This window comes from Sinocyclocheilus grahami, unplaced genomic scaffold (assembly GCF_001515645.1).
Source record: "Sinocyclocheilus grahami isolate Dianchi unplaced genomic scaffold, SAMN03320097.WGS_v1.1 scaffold57.1, whole genome shotgun sequence".
Taxonomy (NCBI): domain Eukaryota; kingdom Metazoa; phylum Chordata; class Actinopteri; order Cypriniformes; family Cyprinidae; genus Sinocyclocheilus; species Sinocyclocheilus grahami.
In genome coordinates, this window is record NW_015505236.1 from 2475982 (window position 1) to 2498485 (window position 22504).

Sequence of the window (22504 nt, forward strand, 5' to 3'; positions counted from 1 at the left end):
AAAGTTCCCAAAACAGAATAAGCAAAGAAACCTAAGAGACATTACCAGAGGGCCTTGAATGCACTGATCTCAGGGTTACATTCCCTCATTTTAACAACTTGATTTTTGTCTTCACTGTTTTTATGGTTTGAGAAGGAAACTTTTTTTGTCACCAGCGGATGATGAAATTCAATGTATGATCAATTGTGAACTGATTCATGCAGTTCAGAGTGTTGACTATAACTTGTTTTTCTTGTACAATGTGGCATTGGATTGTTTCTTCAGTGTGTGGCTGTGTGCCGGTGGCTCCACTGAAATGTGCTGTGCTGTTGTGAGTCTTTGTGCTCAAGAGAGTACAATGAGACTTATGTGTCAGTGCAAGCACTACTTTTCCTCAGCGCATTTCTTAATAAAAGCAAAACAGCCTCTGGTTTCAAACAGCATGACAATGTTTTTTTTTATCTGTGATTTAGAATGGAAAACTTCATCTTCCCAAGTTAACAGATGCATATAGCATGATGAAATGAGAAGCAAACATTTAGCATGATTCTTCTTCACCGGTTATTGATTGCTCATACTTGCTTCAACAATCAAATCCACATCATGATATGTTGACTTCATTTGATTAATTTTCCTTTATTTTTTGGTAAAAAAAATGGGAACAGTTTAATTTAACATTTAGTTAAATTAGCATCTTCCCATTTAAAAAAAAAAAATTTTGATGACACTAATAGATACAAAGAATAGTAGTTTCTTTTCACAGAAATTGCTCTCAAAAGCACAATTTCTAGCTGATTAAATATTATAGAGATGAACTAGATCTACCTTTTAAAATTTTATTCATTTCCATCAGGCTTGAAATTCACCATTTAAAAATTTTCCAGGTTTTCCATGATCATAGAAACCCTGTGTATACAGAAGTTTTAACTAAATTACAGTGACTGCGAGTATATAGAATTATTTCTACTTATTAAAATTATTAATTTTAAGAATATCTTTTAGATCAGTTTTAATTTGTATTTGCACAAATATTACTCCTGAGCTGTGTAATTTGTTGCAGAAACAAAAGAAGTGAATCGCAGGTTATTATTGAAGAGCTTTATTCCTTCATGGAGTTATCATATGATATCCATACAGACTGCCTGAAAGCCGACATGCAGTTGTGTTACCTCGTAGCATTTGAACACAAAAGGGAGAATGAGCCCTGTTTCTCGACGCCCTCTCCTCATCTCTGGATTCTCACTACCCCAGGGAATCTCCCAAATCTTTCATATTGGCAGCACAATCAAGCTTTTTAACCCATTAAGAACAGCACTATATTGTCATGACATAATTAAATCAAAACATTCAAACAGATGTGGGCAGTGCAAAGACAAAACAATAGAGGGAAGTATAGGGTACGTTCACAGTTTACAGGCTATGAAGCAATCGCAGAATTAGGGGAACAGGAGGGAGTTGGAGGTGTCCTTTAGAAGCACTTGCGATGCACAATGGATGGCCCAGCCTCATCATACTCCTGCTTGCTTATCCACATCTGCTGGAAGGTGGAGAGGGAGGCCAGGATGGAGCCGCCAATCCATACTGAGTACTTGCGCTCAGGTGGGGCGATGATCTGAGTACATACAAGGTAGAAGCAGTGGAGTTTTAGTAATGTTGATATAGTTAATAATTTAGTTTTTAAATAAATATATAGTTCAGTCATGAAACTCTAAATGGCACAGGCTGACGTAGGGCTGGACGATATGGCCAAAATTTATATCACAATATATTTCTTAATTTCGGTCGATACGATATAATTCCGATATCGATATGAACACTATTAAAAAAGCCTCATAAAAACGGCCAAGAATGGCCACAACAGATGTCTGTACCTACAAACTTTTGAAAAATTAATTAGCCAACTCTACGAAACCTACTCCTATAAAACTATATAATATTTTTGGAAAAAAATGGCGCAAATAAATAAATGTTCACCTTTTATTGGTATTTAGCCTTCATACAAACAAGAAATGTGAAATCACTGTCAAATAAATCTCAGACTCTCCTTATTAATATTAATATTTTTACTTCAAACTATAGGCTAACATACCAGTCAAAAGTTTTTGAACAGTAATTTTTTTAATGTTTTTTAAAGAATTCTCTTCTGCTCACCAAGCCTGCATTTATTTGATCCAAAATATAGCAAAAACAGTAGCATTTTGAAATATTATTACTATTTAAAATTACTGTTTTCTATTTGAAAATATAATTTATTCCTGTGATTTCAAAGCAGAGCTTAAGCATCATTACTCCAGTCACATGATCCTTCAGAAATCATTCTAATATTCTGATTTGCTGCTCAAAAAACATTTATTATTATGATGTTGATAACAGCGGAGTATATTTTTTTCAGGATTCTTTGATGAATAGAAAGATCAGAAGAACAGCATTTATCTGAAATAAAAATCTTTTGTAACATTATAAATGTCTTTATCATCACTTTTGATCAATTTAAAACATCCTTGCTAAATGAAAGTAATAATTTCTATAATATAAATGAAAATGCAAACTGATTGTCTGCCAGCAGGAGGCGCTGTGAGAGCGGTGGAACAACGGTTTCTCCAGTAATGGCTGTAAACTTGAACGGTACTTTGAACGGTAAAATGCCATCTAAACTATTCTGAAGACAGTCGGTTGCCTTCAGAGATACATTCATATAAAACACCCGCGACGCGTTTTGATTTTGAAACGTGCAGTGCTCATGTTTATTCAACGAAGTCAAACGCCACAAATAAATCAATGTATGGGAAACACTGGTAATGTATATCGAAATATCGGAAATGTGTTTAAAAATCATATCACCGTTATTGAAAAAAATTATATCGCGATACATATTGATATTGAATTATTGTCCAGCCCTAGGCTGATGGGTTGTTAACGTAACTGATGAAATTCAGAGAGTTAAACGACTTGGCACAAGCTGACTGGTTCATGCTGCATATGCAGCCAATGAGCTTACTGCCTTGCATTTATATGGCTGGCTAGCATTCACTTGAGATTCCTGCAGCGCGCTTTCAGAGTTTCTCTGAAACCATCCACCTTCCCCAGCTCCACCTATATAGATCTGCTAACGGGTTATTTTATATGCTATTTGTGCAGCAGCAGTATGTCTTAAATACTCATGGCACTGTATCGCCGTATGCATTGGCAGTAGCAAGTTCCTGTACTTGCTTGCAGCAGCAATAATCTACAACTACAGCAATAACCAACAGCAGCAGCAATTCAGCAGCAGCGTAGCAGATCTATTCCGCCAAGACCAAATACATTAACATTGTCATATCCATCACCATGCTAAAATCTTCAGAGAGTTTTTACTTTGTTTTCTGTTTTCATTTTAATTTATGTAGAGTTTTTAGTAATTTTTAGGTTTTTATGTCTATATCATTTTCATACATTTTTAATTCAGTTTTAGGTATTTTAGTACTTCAACTTGAACTGAGTTTCTTTGGCAACTAACTGAAATAAGTATTTTTTTTCATATATTTTATTTCAGTTAATGTTTTTAAACCAGTTTTTATTGTTGAATTTGTTTCATAACTATTGAATATAACATCAACTCTTTCACTGAACTGAATTAAATCAATACTAAACTGAATTGAGCTGAATAACAACATTGTGACCTTTTGTAAAGCTGCTTATAGCTGAAATAAACTTGTTTCATAATTAATACAGTTATTGATTTGAACTGAGTAATGTCTTTTTTTAGAGCTGCTTTGCAGCAGAATTTGAATTGGTCTCATATTTAAAACAGTATTTTCCTGTTTATTACTGTAAAGCTGCTCTGAAACTATATTAATTGTATAAAGCACTATATTAAGGGTGACTTAACTTTTAGTTTAGTTAACAATAACCCTGGTTAGACGAGAAACTGCGATAGTACTCATTGATGATCCAATCAGATATACATAATCTGCCAGTGCTGACCTTGATCTTCATGGTGCTGGGGGCCAAAGCAGTGATCTCCTTCTGCATCCTGTCTGCAATGCCAGGGTACATGGTGGTACCACCAGACAGCACGTTGTTGGCGTACAGGTCCTTACGGATATCAATGTCGCATTTCATGATGCTGTTGTAAGTGGTTTCATGGATGCCAGCAGATTCCATTCCTAACAATAAGTGCAAATCAATGCATTTATACCATAGTGCTCTGAATCCATAATTTGAAAAGAAAAGTGTAGAAAGAGGAATGACATATCACCGATGAAGGAAGGCTGGAACAGTGTCTCAGGGCAGCGGAACCTCTCATTGCCAATGGTGATGACCTGTCCATCGGGAAGCTCATAGCTCTTCTCCAGGGAGGAGGAAGAAGCCGCAGTGGCCATCTCATTCTCAAAATCCAGTGCCACATAGCACAACTTCTCTTTGATGTCTCGGACAATTTCTCTTTCAGCTATACAAGGCAAATGAGAATAGTAATTTGTTAAACTGAAACATTTAAAGGATACTAATTAGAACAGATTTTAAGTTATTTTTTCCTATCCCATTGTCAGTTGTTTCTTGTTTTAGCCATAAATCTTTAAAACAAAATTTATGCTTGAAAAAATAAATGTATTTCATATCATTATGCTGGTTCTCTACATGTCCAAACTCACCAGTGGTGACGAATGAGTAGCCTCGTTCAGTTAGGATCTTCATGAGGTAGTCAGTGAGATCACGGCCGGCCAAGTCCAAACGCATAATGGCATGCGGAAGAGCGTAGCCCTCATAAATGGGCACGTTGTGGGTGACACCATCACCAGAGTCAAGGACAATGCCTGTTCAACACGAATAAAGTGCTTGGTAATGCGCAGCAGCGTAAGTCAAATGTGAGCTTTGACAGGTGAACTGACCTGTTGTACGACCAGAAGCATAGAGGGACAGCACCGCTTGGATAGCTACATACATGGCTGGAACATTGAAGGTCTCAAACATGATCTGTAAAGTGACACCAGCATTGTGTTTATGAGCAGAACCAACAATCAACCAAGTGCTTTCGGTTTTACTGAACAGTAGGTTAAAAATATAGATTTTCTGATTAATCTTCTCTTTGACAATGCCAATAGATTGACCCTTAAAATCTGTAGATCAATCACTCTATGTGTATACTGTATAAATGTGTCTTTTTATAGAATTGTCATCATGGGCTGCATGCAAAAACAAGCATACAACGTGACCAGTCTAAATTGAATTACAAACAAATTAGCTGTTATTTTTAGGTAATCTAAAACAGCACAACTAGTGTAGCTGTTTCCCTAAACAAATGACGTACAGTATGAATTCTGTTGATGATCAGTTTGAATAGACAAGTTGCCAGTTTGAAGTAATCTGAACATCATAACTACTGCCCTCTGGTAATTTTTTTTAATTTTTATATTAATACTATTCACCAAGTTGCATTAAATTAATCAAAAATGAAAGTAAAGACATTTCTGATGATACAAAAGATTACCTTTAAAATAAATGTTCCTTTGAACTTTTTAGTCATCAAACGATCATGAAAAAAATGTATCATCTGTTTTCAACAGTTACTAATAAGAAGAAATTATTTTTGAAGAATCATATGACATTTAATTGAATTTTGTGCCCTTGGGAATTGCCTAGGTTTTTTTTTTTTTGATTATAAATGAAATATAAGGTCTGTGGTTGGCATTACTTGACTTTCATATTTTATTCTACAACCTAAATTACATGTAGATATACCTCAAACATGCATTTTGAAGCCACCATGGGGGGATTTTCTTCTACTACCAAAGCCACAGTGGGTTTTTATTTTTACTACTGACAATCGCAGCAGTTAAATAATTACTTACATTGAACGTTTGTGGTTTAACAGTGTGTAATTTATGTTGTGCAAAATAATGTTAATCGCAACAGTTTATTTTTATGTTCTTTCTGCATAACTTAGCACAAAGGCTTTTGTTCTAAAATACCACGCACAAGATAATTCACCGTTTGTCTGGTGATACTATTGTAGGCATACCTGATAACATCTCAAGAACCTGAAGGCTTAAAAAAAAAAAGAAAAAAAAAAGTGAAGGGACATGTGGCCAAGTATGGTTACCCATACTAGGAATTAGTGCTCTGCATTTAACCCATCCTAGGTGCACACACACACAGCAGTGAACACACACACCGTGAACACACACCCAGAGCAGTGGGCAGCCATTTATGCTGCGGCGCCTGGGGAGCAGTTGGGGGTTCGGTGCCTTGCTCAAGGGCACATCAGTCATGGTATTGAAGGTGGAAGAGAGTGCTGTACATTCACTCCCCCCACCTACAATTCCTGCCAGACCGGAGACTCAAACTCGCAACCTTTGGGTTACGAGTCCGACTCTCTAACCATTAGGCCACGACTTCCCCACAAAGGTAAGGTATGGTGGAGTTGAAGCAAATGCTTTTCTGTTTTATATACTACAGATTAGCTTTCTCAATCAATCTTGAATTCAGCTCAAACCTGGGTCATCTTTTCCCTGTTGGCTTTGGGATTGAGAGGGGCTTCTGTCAGCAGAGTAGGGTGCTCCTCTGGAGCCACACGGAGCTCGTTGTAGAAAGAGTGATGCCAGATCTGGTGAACATAAACAATGGACATTAATGAACAAACCACGGTCACATGAAATACACAATTAGTATAATAGATGGCAAGTGAATCACTTTGTGCCCTTGTGTAGAGAGTGAAAGCTGATTCTCCTAATTACAGTTTAACAAACAGATCACAATCAGGAGGTACCGTGTGGGCAGAGACAGATAGTGAATAATCATCTGTTGCGTGCATGTGTTGAATGATAACACCATGTGGCATGAAATGCGGGACATTATCACAGTGTGAGTCATTAGTGGGAATAGCTGGAGTTATTTGGAAAAATGCTTTTGATTGACGTAGGTGTAGAGAATGTATGTGTCGAGACTAGAGAGGATGTAGGTGTATCTGATGCAATCTCAAGACCTTGAGTGCCATTATAGCAAATGCTGCCTATTTTATGTAATATGGAAATGTAGTACAGTATTATGGAAAGATCACAGAGGATAAATGTAAGCATGAAGTACAATAAGGCATGTGCATGGAAAGATAAGAGATATTTTTGGTAGACTGTTTACAGTCCCTCCTTATTTGCACTCATATTGGGTTTGGTGTCTGTTGGCTTGATGATAGGATCTGCTTACCTTTTCCATGTCGTCCCAGTTTGTGATGATGCCATGCTCGATAGGGTACTTGAGGGTCAGGATTCCCCTTTTGCTTTGCGCCTCATCGCCAACATAACTATCTTTCTGCCCCATTCCCACCATCACTCCCTAAGGAAAAAGTAAAACTGGTCATACACAGTCACAATAAACAACCCCCAGAAAAGTGAGAGTAAGTACTAGTTAATTCTATCTTTATAATCTTGTACAATGCAGACAATCTGGGCAGTAGTCCAATTTTCCACAAAGCATTTGGAAGCAGATCAAGACAAATACGTAAAATGCGCAGGGCATAACATGAATGTTAGTTGTCACCCACTTCAACTGTAAGTGCACATTAAGCTATAGTTAACCTCGAATACAAGCTAAAATACATTTTATGTTGTTGTTTTCTTAAATGTACTCATTGATGTTGGCTGTGAGTGACTGCAGTGCTTATCGCCACCTACTGGTGTGTTGAGGGATGCTCACCTGGTGTCTGGGACGACCCACTATGGAGGGGAACACTGCTCTGGGAGCATCATCCCCGGCGAAGCCTGCCTTACACAGTCCTGATCCATTGTCACACACAAGGGCAGTGCTTTCCTCGTCGTCACACATTTTCAGCTCAGATTTCCTTCCTTACCTCCTACAGGAGACAATCACTACAACAAAGTGCATTATTAATACTATACTGTATACATACTTCTCAGCAATTTGTCTTGAACTGTAATAGCTCATGTCAAGCATGTGTGATGTTTAGCTACAGTATAGGGTAAAAATGGATCCAAGAAGGAAGGACATTTTGGATCTGTCCTAGATTGGAAAAATGATTCCTAAATTTAAAAAAAAATACATGTTATTCTAAAAGTTTTTTTTAGGGTAGGAATAGTCAATAGTCATTATAATTAGCTTAATATAAAAACAAAAGTCAGTGGTATGTGTATGTCATTGGAAATAACTGTGTACGTGTGTATGTGGGAGTTTGTGTGCACACCTACTGAACCATGAAAAGGAATACTATAAAGAATGTAATGTGTACCAGATAAGTCCATTCATAAACTGATTCATGCTTCTTCTTTTTTCTTTAAGCATTAAGGAAAAACAGAATTGGTTTAAATATTGTTTAAACTTTGGTGAAACTTAAAGAAAATGTGTATACACACACACACACACACACACACACACATCTCCTTCACGTCCATCCTGCAGCCCTTACTGAGTACACCATGGGAAAACTTCCTAATTTGGAAATGATGGGGAAGCATGTCTCTCTTTGGACTCTCCCTCCCTCTGTTTCTGCCTGTCTACAGTACTTTATGAAAAAAGAGAGTGGGTGAGGAAAATAGGGGATGGGTCAGTGGTCCAGAAGAACCATATTTAGTCATAAACCTCACAAATCAAATAGGCTTCCACACTTGTCCTAAATTCTAAGCCTTCACTGTCAACAATCAGCAATCAGCATCATCATACAATCACATTATAGATGCTAAAATAAATATGACTTTGACATATATGTGCATATTAGTTCCTCTAAAACATAAACACGTTCAGTCATATCCTTTGATTGGTAAATCTGCAAAAAGAAAATCATTCCACAGTGCTAATCCTTGGAAACACTTCTAAGGATAATCCTTAGAAAAGCAGTGTAAAAACATTACACAATAATATTTACTTAAATCAAGATGAATCTATTCTCACTAAACACTTGAAACATTATAAAAGCAGCGTACACCTGTGCACAAATCATTTCTCTAAACAACCGTTTCAACATATTTCAAGTTCAAGTGCTTAAAGCTTTCACGAAGCCTCATTTGAGTCTATCAGCATCAGGTAACTCTTGCAAAGTAAAAAGCCGGGTGGACAGAAAGAGATGGAGATCGAGAGACAAAAAGAGAGAGGATGTGAGTGGTGTAAGGCGAGATGACACTTACCCTGAGAGTGCTGGGCCGGGGTGGGGGATTTAGCCACTTGGTGATGGTGTACCACTCACTGGCTAGTGGTGTACTTATGTAGTTCCCATCCCTGCTCACCGCACCCTCCCACATCCCAAACAAGGAGCCTGGGCTGCACTCAGATCGGTAGCCTCACTCCACTAAAGCCTTATAGGGATGACTGGAAGAAAACACTCCAATCCGGGCGGCAGCAGGACGGCCTCCTGCCTCATCACTCAGGGCATTCCAATGGCACTTTTCTTTTTTTTCTCCTTGGAAATTTTGGGGACCTCACCATGCAGGAACATAAACACAGAGCTGGGCCCTGCTCTACTACAGAGACAAATATCACAGCCCGCACCTGAAACAGAGAAAGAACGGCAAAGTGAATTTAGATCACGTCATTACGGGGTTAGGTCACACACTACAAGCACTTGGCAGTGGGAAAGTTCAAAGTAACATGTAGTAAAAATGCCACAAAAAGTGGTAACCTTTTTAGGTCACTTCTTTCTGTCGAGCAGTTTGGGGTCAGTAAGATTTGGTAATGTTTTAGAAACAAGTCTCTATTTTAAATATATTTTTAAATGTCATTTATTCATGTGATGGCAAAGCTGAAATTTCTTGATATTATCAATGTTGAAAACAGTTGCTGTTTAGTATTTTTGTGGAAACCGTGATTCTTTGATTAATAGAATTTAAAAAAATGGAAATTGTACATTGAAAAATGTAATTGTTATTATTTTGCCTCCTTACTGACTAAAAGTATTAATCCCTTTTAAAAAACAGTATATATTTGTGTATAAACATTTTGGGCCAACGAAGCCCAAAAACACTATATTATATATTATATAATTTATATAAGGCTGGGATATCTAGATGTAAAAAAGGTAACATGAATGTCCTGTGTGGCACCAACTGACAAGCTTCAACTGTGACAACAGGCCTTTTAAAAAGATTTTCTGTGGGGTTGTGTAAACTACAAAAACCCATTTTAAGGAAAAGAAAACAAAAAGAGCATATTACAGTAAACTAAACATGACAATCAGTGCTAAAAAGTCCTATGTAGAGGAAATCTGATTTTTTTCATCATCATCTGGAAAATTAATGCTGACAAAATTTTCAGCCTGAGAAGTCCTGTTTGGACCTACAGTATTTGTTTGACCAATACACTAAAAAGAAAAGAGGTGTAGAAACGATTTTCACAATTTTCAGAAATTGCTATTAATTACAAAAAATGACAACACATTGAATTAAACATTAAATTCTGATCTGATCTTCCAATAAGCTTTGTTTTATTTACAACTATGAAAAGATTTAAAAAAAAATTTTTTACAGTGTACTGAACCCTATATTAAAGGTGTCATATGATGCTGCTAAAAATAACATTATTTTGTGTATTTGGTGTAATGAAATGTGTTTATGCGGTTTAAAGTTAAAAAAACACATTATTTTCCACATACTGTACATTATTGTTTCTCCTCTATGCCCCGCCTTTTTGAAACGCGTCGATTCTTACAAAGTTCATCGGTCTGAAAAAGCGAGGTGTGCTGTGATTGGCCAGCTATCCAATGCGTTGTGATTGGCCGAATACCTCAAGTGTGTGATGGAAATGTTACGCCCCTTACCATATTGTGATGCCGTGTCCCAGCCGGAGCTACGAGACTTAAACATTAAAACCCATTACAAACGAGGCATTTGTTGGATCCAGTGGGGACATAATTACTGATTATTTTGCGTTGCGTTGCATTGCATCGTGCCGCGTAAACATAAAACTCTGTCTGCATTTGTGATCAGAGAAATGACAACTGAGGGGAACATTTGGGCGGCGTTATGCAAATCTTCCCACATAGTGAGGTAGATATGTGGGGGCGTGTTAGAACGAGCCGTTTTAGGTAGGTGTGGCTGACTCTGAACTTTTATAAAGAATATCTCTTTGGATTTGAGACTTTAGTCTTTGCAACTTTACAGATCTTCTTTATGCACCAAGAGCTTGTAACACTCCAAAGAGAAAGGAAAAATTGAAATCACATCATATGAAAATAAGATAAATACAAGATATGATCTAGTTACAGAAGGAAATAGATCAACAAAGATATTTAAGCCGAGGTATGAACAATATATCTTGCATTATCAACCAAACAGTTGCCTTGCCTGTTGACTCCTGAAATGCTAAAAATACACTCATGAAGCAATATTTCATTAGAGCTTTAAGGGAGTTTCGTTTCTAAGACACTAATTACTATGACAGTTTCAGTTATTTCATTTCTTTCCAAGTTTCTAGTATCTGCCCTTGGATCACGTGACATTCTGGCTCAAGCCTACAATGGAAAAACTCCATGGAATGCTTCTGATTAAATGTGTTCCATTTAAATGGAAAGTTCACACGGATGCATAGAAAACAATTAAATGACAGCCTGGAGAAAGGAAAGCAGCCTGTGATGCAACACGCAACCAACTAGTCGCACCAGTTCACTTTAGGCAGGTTTGGCCTGTGTTTTTTTCATTTTGGATACATTCCTGGGAAGAGCTTACTTTGGGATTATTCTCAAGTAAACAAACTCGCAGAATGCGTCTGTCTCATTTTAGGCCATTTTCTAGTAGGTTGTCCTCATTCAAGGAAAGAGCTCGCTTTTCCCTTCCCCTTCAGCAGTACGAGCAGCCTTGTCGAACCAAAAAAGGAACTGTTCTGTAAATAAGAAAAGTCTTGGCAGTCCACTGTACTCAGAGGCATGTAAGGGAAGAAATGACCCCTCTGAATGTGTGGTCTGGGAAATCACACAAAACACAGTCAGCTGCATAGAAATACAGTGTATGTTGTACACAAATGTCTCTGTCGTTGTGTGTATGGAGGAAGACCCCTTGGATGGGGGAAAAGCCAGAGGAAGAGAAATGTTTGCACACCCTGTAAAAAGCAATTTGTAGATATCCTTAATGAGACTTTGCAGCTTCATTGCCATGTTTAGATGTACTTCCGACTCCCATCCCACTGCCTTGTATTCTGTTTTGGAAGTACAGTAAGATTCAAACTCAAAGTATAAAGAATATTATGTGAATATAGTATTTGGATTTACACATGAAAACAATCTTTTTTGACATTTGCATCATACAACTTTACCAACACTGTCTGACTAATTATAATAGCTGTTATTTTTTTTTACATTTGATATCACATAATTTATTTGCAATGTAGACTGGGCCAATTATGTTTCTTAAATGCTTAAAGTCATCAGTAAGTCAACCACACCTTGTCGGTACAAAATGAACCAGCATTTCAAGCCAAGGCTGTAATTAAATGCATTAAAGGGATAATTCATCCAAAAATTAACTTCGTCCTTTTTTTGTTCCAAAGCTGTATGACTTTCTGTCTTACGTGGAACATCGAAGTACATATTTTGAAGAATGTCTTTTTTCCATGTTAATAAAATTCAGTGAAGTCTAGTGTTGTTTTGGATCTTTTTGACTGATTGTTTAGACAAAAACACTTCAAACATTCTTTAAAATGTTTAATTTTATGTTACAAAGACAAAAGAAAGTCGTACAGATTTGGAACAACATGAGTGTTGTTTGTTTTGTGTTATACATTTAATGTACCAAGCTAAACTATTATCAGTAGCAACTTGTAGAAGAGTTTGCTACTGGGCGGTGGACAAAACCTCTGCTCGTTTGGAATGTGCTTTGACCGAAAATGGCAGCTGTGCTCTTAATGGAGTCCAGCCAGTGTCTTATTGGAAACCTATCAACATGCATCTCCTCACAAGCAGCTGTGGAATGTCTTATGACAGCTGTGCGCAATGCTGTGCACTATCACTGGTCCTCAATCTCACAATCCTCGTTATGCCATCTCTCATTTAAAAACTCCCCACTGATGATTCAACCCTTTAAAACTTTTAAAGTATGTGAGATAAGTCAAGTCAAGTCAAGTCACCTTTATTTATATAGCGCTTTTAACAATACAGATTGTGACAAAGCAACTGAACAGCATTAATTAGGAAAATAGTGTCAATAATGCAAAATGACAATAGTAAACACTCATTTTTCAGTTAAAGACAGTTCATCATTGAATTCAGTGATGTCAACATCCAGCTCAGAAATGCCAACAGCTCGCGTGCTCAACACAAAAAAATGCTTGGAAAAAATATATTCAGAATATCAACTTGCATAATAATTATGCATGCACTGTATTTTTCCTCTTCTGCTGTCGAGGTAATGCAAGAAATGTTGTGATTGGTTGTCAAGGCAGCCAATCAGAATTTAGCAGCCTCTGTCTCTGATTGGCTGGAATTATGGCACATTGTAACGCTGGGTTGTGTTGTGTTGTGCACACGAGCTGTGGCATTTAGAGAGCACTGAGGGCGGGCATCAGGTGAGCAAGCTAGTGAAACGTTGCACGCGCAAAAGAGAAGGTCTGCACACTTCCAAAAACTTATTTTAAATGCAAAATTGATTTTCGTGCATTCGAAATAACTTTCTTCTTTCCGAGACAAACATTTTCTCCACAAAACTCAGTTCACGCACGTGCAAAACGCACTTTTGCGCACTCAAAATATGATCTGTCACGTGCAGAATTGTGGCAGAATTGTAATCCCATACTCACGGGGCGCTCCATTTATCCTTCTGTGTGACACTCTGAAGGAGGACCGATGTAACGTGCTTTGGGATTTCCAGCTCTTCGTAAATCTGACAGCATATATATATATATATATATTTAAATACTTTACATTTATTTTGAATGTATAGCATACGCACTATTTTAAACATATATATTTAAAAAATAAAACAATTTGATGGAAATTTGTCATACAACGGAAATGCGTGTTTCTGAGAAAGGTTTTTGAGTGTATATAATCTAATAGGCCATTTCATCATAATGAAATGTGGTTCTTCCACCTCCTACTTTGGATATTTACTTACAAAGCAAAGTCAGAATTTTTAATTCCAAACCATAATTTTTAATGTTTAATTTTTAACATTTATAAATATTACAAATTTGCCATTTGTAATAATCCTTTGACCTAGATGAGCCGATATGGTTTAAACCAGCAGGAAATGCATGAATGCGGTTGTGACATGTTTAAAGACACCACAAACTACCTATGAAAAATATGTCAGAACAAGTCATTACAAGAAATCCAGCATAACAGAATACACACAGCCTACATAATTTTACACCAGTAAAAAATTTAATTAATTAATTAATTATTATGCTCGAGGCCACATAATGTTATTTTAACTTAACCCTCTTTAAACTTTACAGAGAAAATGAACTGAGCTCTTACGTCACACATCGGAAGGAAAATATTACAGGCATGAAGGAAGACATTAGTGTATTCATCAGCATATTCTGTGGTAAATCTGCTTAATTTCTTCTCTGTTTCTATCTTACATTGTGGTTTTTTTCATGTGGAAAAAAGTCTTGAAGGGTATTTCAAATCTATTTAAATGTAGTCCAAAGACCATTACGATATTGTCCAGTGGCACATTTAATAATGTTTTAAGCAGACCACATGCCACTGTTTCAACTGTAAAGCCCCTAATACTATATGTATTGATTCATTCAAACAAATAGAGAAATGTTTAGATAGCTCTACAGTTTTTTACATTTTTATTTTTTATTTACAACCCCAATTCCAAAAAAGTTGGGACATTTTGTATAATGCAAAAATCAAGAATCAGTGATTGGTTAATTCTCTTTAAACTTTATTTAATTGCCAAAAGTACAATAAAAAGATTTCTAATATTTTCACTGACCAACTCGAATTTTTTATATATAAACAAATTACAATGTTTGCTTTTGCATCTGTCGCTGATGAAAGTCTGGATGGTGCCTTTAGGACCGAGAATTTGATTTTAGTTTCTGAAAAATTAATTTTTCCCAAGAACAAGCTGAAATGTGTACTCATCTGACCACAGCACACATTTCCATCTCCAGTCTTTTTGACTATCTGAGATGAGCTCTGGCCCAGAGAACCCGTGGCATCACTGCATAGAATTGATGCATAGCTTTCTCCTAGAGTAACAGAGATTCAAGTTGCATTTCTTGATGCAGTGGCAGACTGTGTTAAGTGACAGTGGTTTTCCGAAGTACTCCTGAGCCCATGTGGCTATATTTAACGCAGCCTGTCAGTTTCTTATCCAATGCCATCTGAGGGCTCAAAGGTTATGCACATTCACCTGAAGTTTCCTGCCTTGCCCAACATGTACTGAGATTTCTCTGGATTATCTGAATCTTTTCACAAAATGATGTATGGTAGTTTGTGAAAGACCTAAAATCTTTGCGATTTAGCATTGATTTTTGTGATTTTTGATTTACTTGACACTTATCTCATGTAATTTGGCACAAAGTGGCTTTGCTGACAAAGACGAAGATGCTCCTTTTATACCCAAACATGATCCCCTTACCTATTACCAATTCACGTGCTCCTTGTGGACTATTTCAAAGCAATTTAACTTGGATATTCTATAACCTTTTCACTTTTATTTAGCCTCTGTCTCAACTTTTTTTGACTGTGTTGCAGCCATTAAAATCAACATTGTTTATTTTTACAAAATACAATAAGCTGGTCAGTAAGAACACTGGAAATATTTTCTTTGTACTTTTGTCAATCAAATAAAGGTTAAAGAGAATTAACAGATCACAGATTCTTGATTTTTATTGCATTTTACAAAACGTCTCAATGGGTGCATCCAGGGTATCAGACTGTTGTGATAATCCTTAGATCTATCAAATGTAATATGGTAACATATTGGTAACAATGATCTTACTGTGTCTGTTCCTCAGAAACGTTGTTTAACACATCACTATAACGCATCTGTTTGTCTTGCCATAACTCTCTTTGCTGTGTACTGTCATCGCCATTGCCAGATCAGATTGCTCAATAACATACTTCACCCTACCTAACATTTCTTATAGGGGTCATATTAACTTTCAGCAAATCACATGAGAGAGCCTTGAACTGACGCAAGTAAGCAGTGTGAATCTGTATGTGTGATAAGATTGATATCTCCTTTTGCTGCCAGAATGCAAGTGTCAAGAAGAACAAGTTTGTACAATGCTACTTTGATTTATATCGATATTACACTCTATCAACCATACAGCTTTCTGCATGTCTCTCAAATGTTGTCCAAACTACTCACACAGTTGTCTGAACAAAGAGGGGTTTGTGAGATCCCAGCATGCATTGCAGCATGAATAAATATAGTTAAAGGATTGTTGTTGTTTGAGGATTCATTTAAACTTTTGTTGTCGTTTTGTCATTATCGTTAGTTATTTGTGTGTTGTGATGTAAGGAGCTCACCTTTCTACATTTGTTGATTGACACTGTATGTTCATTTAACACTACATGCTAGTTATCTGCGGTTTGTAGAATGATTGTTGCTACACAAACTAAATTAACATAATTCACATATTAAGTGTCATATGAGACTACATGGCTATTAAAACAATAATTGTAGTTAATTTGTGGATTTGCTGAACAAGAAATCTGTTGTTGTCCTGACAAATTTACTGACTGGGGTATTTTGCATTTAGTGAATGAACAAATTATAATTGGCAAAACCAAGTAGTGTTACTTAGTACAATTATTATAATAACCGAATGTAAAAAATGTGAATGCATCAAGATGGCTTGAATTTGTAACTTTTTTCAACAATATATTTTTTACAGTGCTGAGAAGGAATATTTAGCGTTAACAATGACTTTGAGAAGAGTTCTGAATGCCAAACAAGTGTTTTAGAGACCAAATCAATAAAAAAGGACTTTAAATAAAAATACGAAACGATAGTCTGTATAGGATAAAGTGAGTTTGGTCAAAAACCAAGCAAATGTTAAGGTCCATATCAAAGAGTCTGACTAGCAACATATTTCATCAAACTATTTACTCTAATGTTAATTTCTCTCTTCCTCTCACAGTTTCTTCATGTGACCACATTTTACCTTCAGCTGAAATGAAATGTGAACTTGTCTATTTAAAACAATTTGACTCATTTCTATGGGGTCTCTTTGAATTAGTAACAGGCTGCTTATCAGGGAGAGATTCAGTTCCTCATAGCTGAGATAAGGTTCAAGTACAGGTCTGTGTGACCATTATTTAACTCAGTAATATAAAGTGTGTGATAGCATAAAACAAATGGGGAAATTAGTAATAATTAGAAATAAATGAATATAGTGACACAACTATATTTTAAGTAGGGATGCACCGATACCACTTTTTCCAGTACTCGCCCGATACCGATACTTTTATTTTTGGTACTTGCCGATACAGAGTACCGATACTGATATTTTTATTGCATTTGTAAATTTTTTAAGTATTGGGTACAGAAACCAAAAGGGTATGTATAATGTTAGTTGGTTAACTTCATTTATCAAATAGATACAGTCAAACCAAAATTTATTCAGACACCTTCAACATTTCTCACATTATCACAGTTTATTCGCTATAGTTTAGAAAATGGTAATAAAATATGACAAGTTACACTGTGTCAGAACAAATTCATCTTGATAATGTTAGATAATTTTGATAGAAAGGTATATGTAATAGATTACAATCAACCAAAATAATTCAGACAGCTGTTAGTATGACAGTATTTACACAACTATGATTACTTTGTCGGGCAGCCCTTAGTCTCAATGACAGCCTGTAGTCTCCTGGGCATGCTGTCAACCAGGTTCATGCAAACCTGAACTTCAATTTTTTTCCCAGACTCAGTCTGAATAATTTTTGGACCCAAATTTGTATCAATTTTACTGGTAGTCCACTGTATGAAGAATTTTTGGGTATGATTTGTCACAGTTTACTTTATTTTGCTATCCTCACTTACATAAACGAACTATAGTGTCCTGCACCCACTAGTAAAAAAATATCAAAAATTATATCTGGTCTCTGAATAATTTTTGGTTTGACTGTATATCCTTCGGTTATTTTCATACTTAATTATGCCCATTAAAATGTATTTTAAAAGTTTTTGTTACTCACTGTTAATTTTTTTGCTCTGTGGTACATCATATTTAATTTAATAGCATTAGAGCTGCTCCATTGCAGCGGCTTAGTACTGTAATCAAACTTGTGCATTGTTTTACTTACTTGTTTTTGACATGTCCGACCAAACTACAAACTTTCCAGTGATGTCTGTGAGAAAGGTATATTCACTCGACAAGCTCGTGCATCTGCGCCGCCACGCGCTCAATCAGCTCGCGCACATCAGCTATACAGGCGTTAATACTGACTGTTTAACGTTATATTCATTACATACATATACTTCGTAGTAGACATCCTTAACTCCTTTCTGCTGTCTATTGTTCTGTTGTCGGTGTTTCTTTGTCTGAATATGGCGCTTATCACATGCTGTGTGGTATCGGCGTTTGGTATCGGGGCATTTTAAGGAGTACGAGTAGGAGTACAGGAGACCAGTATCGGTATCGGTGCATCCCTAATTTTAAGGATATATTCAAATAAGCATTTTTAACATACAAGGGTTGCTGAGTGGTTAGAGATGTAGATGAATTCAACATAACCAGACAGAAAGTCAGAGTGAGCTGGTGGAGAGAGTATGGTTGGAGTAGCAGTGGGGTTAGCAGCAGACATTGGTTAGTTAATATCTTCTATGGAAATCAGCAGTCTAACATAGTATTGGAAAATCTGATTCATTTGAGCCATTCTTTTCAATTAATTGATTAAAAAATACTTAGATTCAAGACTAAAAGCGTTGAAGAGTCTGTTAAGTAAAATCTAGTGTGTTAGTTTAGGCTTGCTGCTTTCACCCTAATTAATCCCCCAGAAGTAATGGAATTTTTTTAACTGATAATTAGAAACATGACAAATAAGTTGTTTGTTGAAATGACTAATACCTTTCACAACCATGCAAAATATGATGTAACTAGTTCTGGTTTTCCACAGTTCAAGTTACCCTAAAAGCTGACTGAAAAAAAGCAGAAGTAAAGCTTCTAATGTACGTATGTGGCCTGGGTGACGTTTCATGAACTCTATCACACCCTTCATTCACATTTTGTACTAAAATAAAAGCCTCTTTGAGTCACCTGACTGCTGCTTTGACATGACAGATGCTTTGACACATCTTAATTTTCCACCACTGAAGTTTATCTAAGGTTTATTGCAGGATAATTTTTTTTGGCTCAAACCTTTTTCAATGTATTACGTGTTTTTTCCCCTGAGGTCTTTAGGTTATGTTTCTTCAAAAAAAAAAAAAAAAAACTAAACTAAATATTCAAGGCTTGATGTTCACTGATATTTGTGACAGGCCACATAACCAGTTATAGGGGATTATCAGGGGGGTTTTATCCTTACACATGTCAGTCTCATACATATGTCAGTCAGGAAGTAGTGAAAACATAGCTACAATAAAGGCCCGGGGGTACAGGGTGATATAGAGGGCTCCATCACCAATGACAGAAATGCCTGATTACAGCCCTTGGCGTATGAACACTAGGGACCCTGATGGATAATTGGCCCGAGGCCCTTTCATGTCATGATCCAACACTGAAATGATTTTTCTTCTTGGAGTGAGTTTACAGTAAGCATCACACCTCAGTAAATAATACAGTGATTATTCTCTATTAGAGTAAAAAAAATAAAAATTGCCTAATATTTTAGTGCTGGAAAAAGGTAGCACTCAGTATGTCAGTTAGGGTGTGTTTCAGATTTTTTTTTGTTAGTGTTTTAACTGTTGCATCATGTGTTTGTATTGATCTGATTTTATTTCTCATTGACCAAAAATAACGCACCTATAATTAAACTGGGTGTAATCTCCTGGAGTCACCCACAGTATATTTATAGATTCCATTGCGGTTTGGAACCTTAAGGCTGTTCCACCTCAAACACTCATTGTTTTCCATTTTCATTTGTGGTTTTCTAGTCATTAGGTTCCTCAATTTGAATTTCCTTCTTTTAAGGGAGCTCCTAATCTAGTGAACAAACAGGTTCATGATTTATTACTTTAAAGATGTAAAAGTGTTTTTTTAAAGTCCATTAAATGTCTTGATTCAATATTAACCATTTAAAAAGTTCTTACTTGTACTTTATAAAAATCATTAAAGATCCAAGATCCAAGAGTTTAGATACAAGATGAGTGATGCAAAATGAACGGGAAATACACAGACTTTATATTTACATTTAATAATTTAGTAGACGCTTTTTTCCAAAGCGACTTACAAAATGAGGACAATAGAAGCAATCAAACAAACAAAAGAGCAGCAATATGCAAGTGCTGTGACAAGTTAGGTTAGTCTAATGTAGTACACGTAGCAATTTTTTTCTTTCTTAATAATAAATGAAAAGTATAAATAGGTAGATAGGATAGGATAGAATAGAAATAGAATAAAGAGCTAGTGTTGGAGGGTCAAGTTATTATTATTTGTTATAATAAATAAAAAGAAAACAAGTAGATAGAATAGAAAAATAATACATAATGCTACTGTTATTTTTTTATTTTTCAATAGTTTTTTATAAATAAAATTAAAACAAGTAGATAGAATAGAAATAGAAAAGAGAGTGCTAACGTTAGAGGGTTATGTTTTTGTACAGTATATAATACATAAAAGAAAGCATGTAGATAGAATAGAAATAGAATAGAGAGTGTTAGAGTTAGAAGGTAAAGTTTTTTATAATAAAAAGAAAACAAGTGGATAGAATACAGAGTGCAAGTGCTAGAGGGTAAAGTTTTTTTTTTGTAATAAATAAAAAGAAAACAAGTTGTTAAAATAGAAATAGAATAAAGAGGGATAATGTTAAAGGGTCAAGTGTAGATGGAAGAGATGTGTCTTGAAGAGGTATAAAGACTCAGCAGATTGGATTGAGATAGGCAGGTCATTCAACCAGCAGGGAACAGTTAAGGTAAAAGTCTGTGAAAGTGATTTTGTGCCTCTTTGGGATGTGCCGTTCACTTGCAGAACACAAGCTTCTGGAGGGCACATAAGTCTGAAGTAGTGAATTTAGGTAAACAGGTGCAGAGCCAGCGGTTGTTTTGTAGGCAAACATCAATGCTATGAATTTTATGCGAATGGTTTAGAATTAAACAAATCAGCCTTTTACCTGCTAAAACAGTATAATAATAATAATTAATGCAGGCTATACTTTTTTTTACCAGTATATGTTTTCCCTGGGAATCGAACCCACGATCTTTTGCGCTGCTAAAGCAATGCTCTACACTGTAAAAAAAATTCCTGTAAAAAAACAGTAATGTGCTGGCAGCAGAGTCACCAGCAATCTACTGTAATTTTACAGTATTCATACTGTGAAATGATTTTACAGTTTATTACCGTAAAAATGAAATACAGTTGTCACGAATCCTGTCCATGGACTTCCGTTCAATCACCACCAGAGGTCACCCTTCCATTACATTGACTCTCGCACTACACAAACTGTTGCATGTCATCCTGGACTACATATCCCATCATCCATTGCACACAGCACTGATTGCACACAGCTGTAACCAATCACACATTCACTATATAACACTCACTCAGATCTCTTTCAAACTGCCCAGTATTGTATAGCGTTTATCACTCTCATAGCGATAGCTACTCTACGGAGCCTGTCTAGTTTTCATAGCCTTAACTTAGTCTTGCCTTGTCTGTTTTCTCGTGTCCTGATCTTTGCCTGTGTTTCTCGGATTCCCCCTCTCGTCTTGCCCTATTCGGATACTATTTGCTCCTGCCTGGACCTTTGCCTTGTACCTGGATTTATCCCTCTAGTCTCGCCCTGTTGATTCTGTTCGCCGATCGTAGACCCATGCTAGCCCTAGGAATATTCTTGTGTCTTGCCCTTATATACCTGTTGCCATTGTCTGACCCTTGCCTGTCTCTAACCATGTCTGTCAATAAAGCTTTGCACTTGGATCCGCACGTCTCACGTCTCGTCAGCCCCGTAACAACAGTATAATTCTGTTTTTAATTTTTTAATTTACAGTAAAATACTGGCAGCAGAGTCGCCAGCAATCTACTGTAATTCTACAGTATTCATACTGTGAATTATTTAACAGCTTTTTTCTGTAAAAATTAAATGCAGTACATTTCTGTGATTATTTCAATTTACAACATCATTATGGTTACTTTAAATTCACTCTTTATTGTACAAAGGCATAAAATAATGGATATAAATAATTAGATTGAAGATTCATTACTTATTTAATTTATTTCAAATCTTTTTTTGGATTTATTTTAAATCTAATGTTATTTTATGCCTTTGTAAATAGTGAATTTAAAGTAACCAATGATGTTGTAATTAGATTTACAGTAGAACATTATTGTTTTGTGTGCTACACACATCTACTTAAAATACATTATATTGAAAGATCTAAAAAACAAGCACACACTTAAAAGATATAAATCAAAATAAAGTTTTATTTAAAAGAGCAGTCAATTTTTAACAAGGATTCAAAACTAAAAAATGGTTAAAAAAAAT

General features: G+C 36.0%; 1 protein-coding gene across 1 annotated transcript; it reads right to left on the reverse strand.

Moving 5' to 3' along the window:
- Positions 1-1062: 1062 nt before the first annotated feature.
- Positions 1063-9175, reverse strand: acta2 (actin alpha 2, smooth muscle). Its single transcript, XM_016270619.1, has 9 exons — positions 9090-9175; positions 7648-7820; positions 7159-7287; positions 6452-6562; positions 4848-4932; positions 4611-4772; positions 4217-4408; positions 3943-4124; positions 1063-1591 (listed from the first exon to the last, which is right to left on the reverse strand). Exons 2-9 carry the CDS (start codon positions 7774-7776, stop codon positions 1448-1450), a joined length of 1134 nt encoding a protein of 377 aa, XP_016126105.1. The 5' UTR covers positions 7777-7820; positions 9090-9175; the 3' UTR covers positions 1063-1447.
- Positions 9176-22504: the final 13329 nt, after the last annotated feature.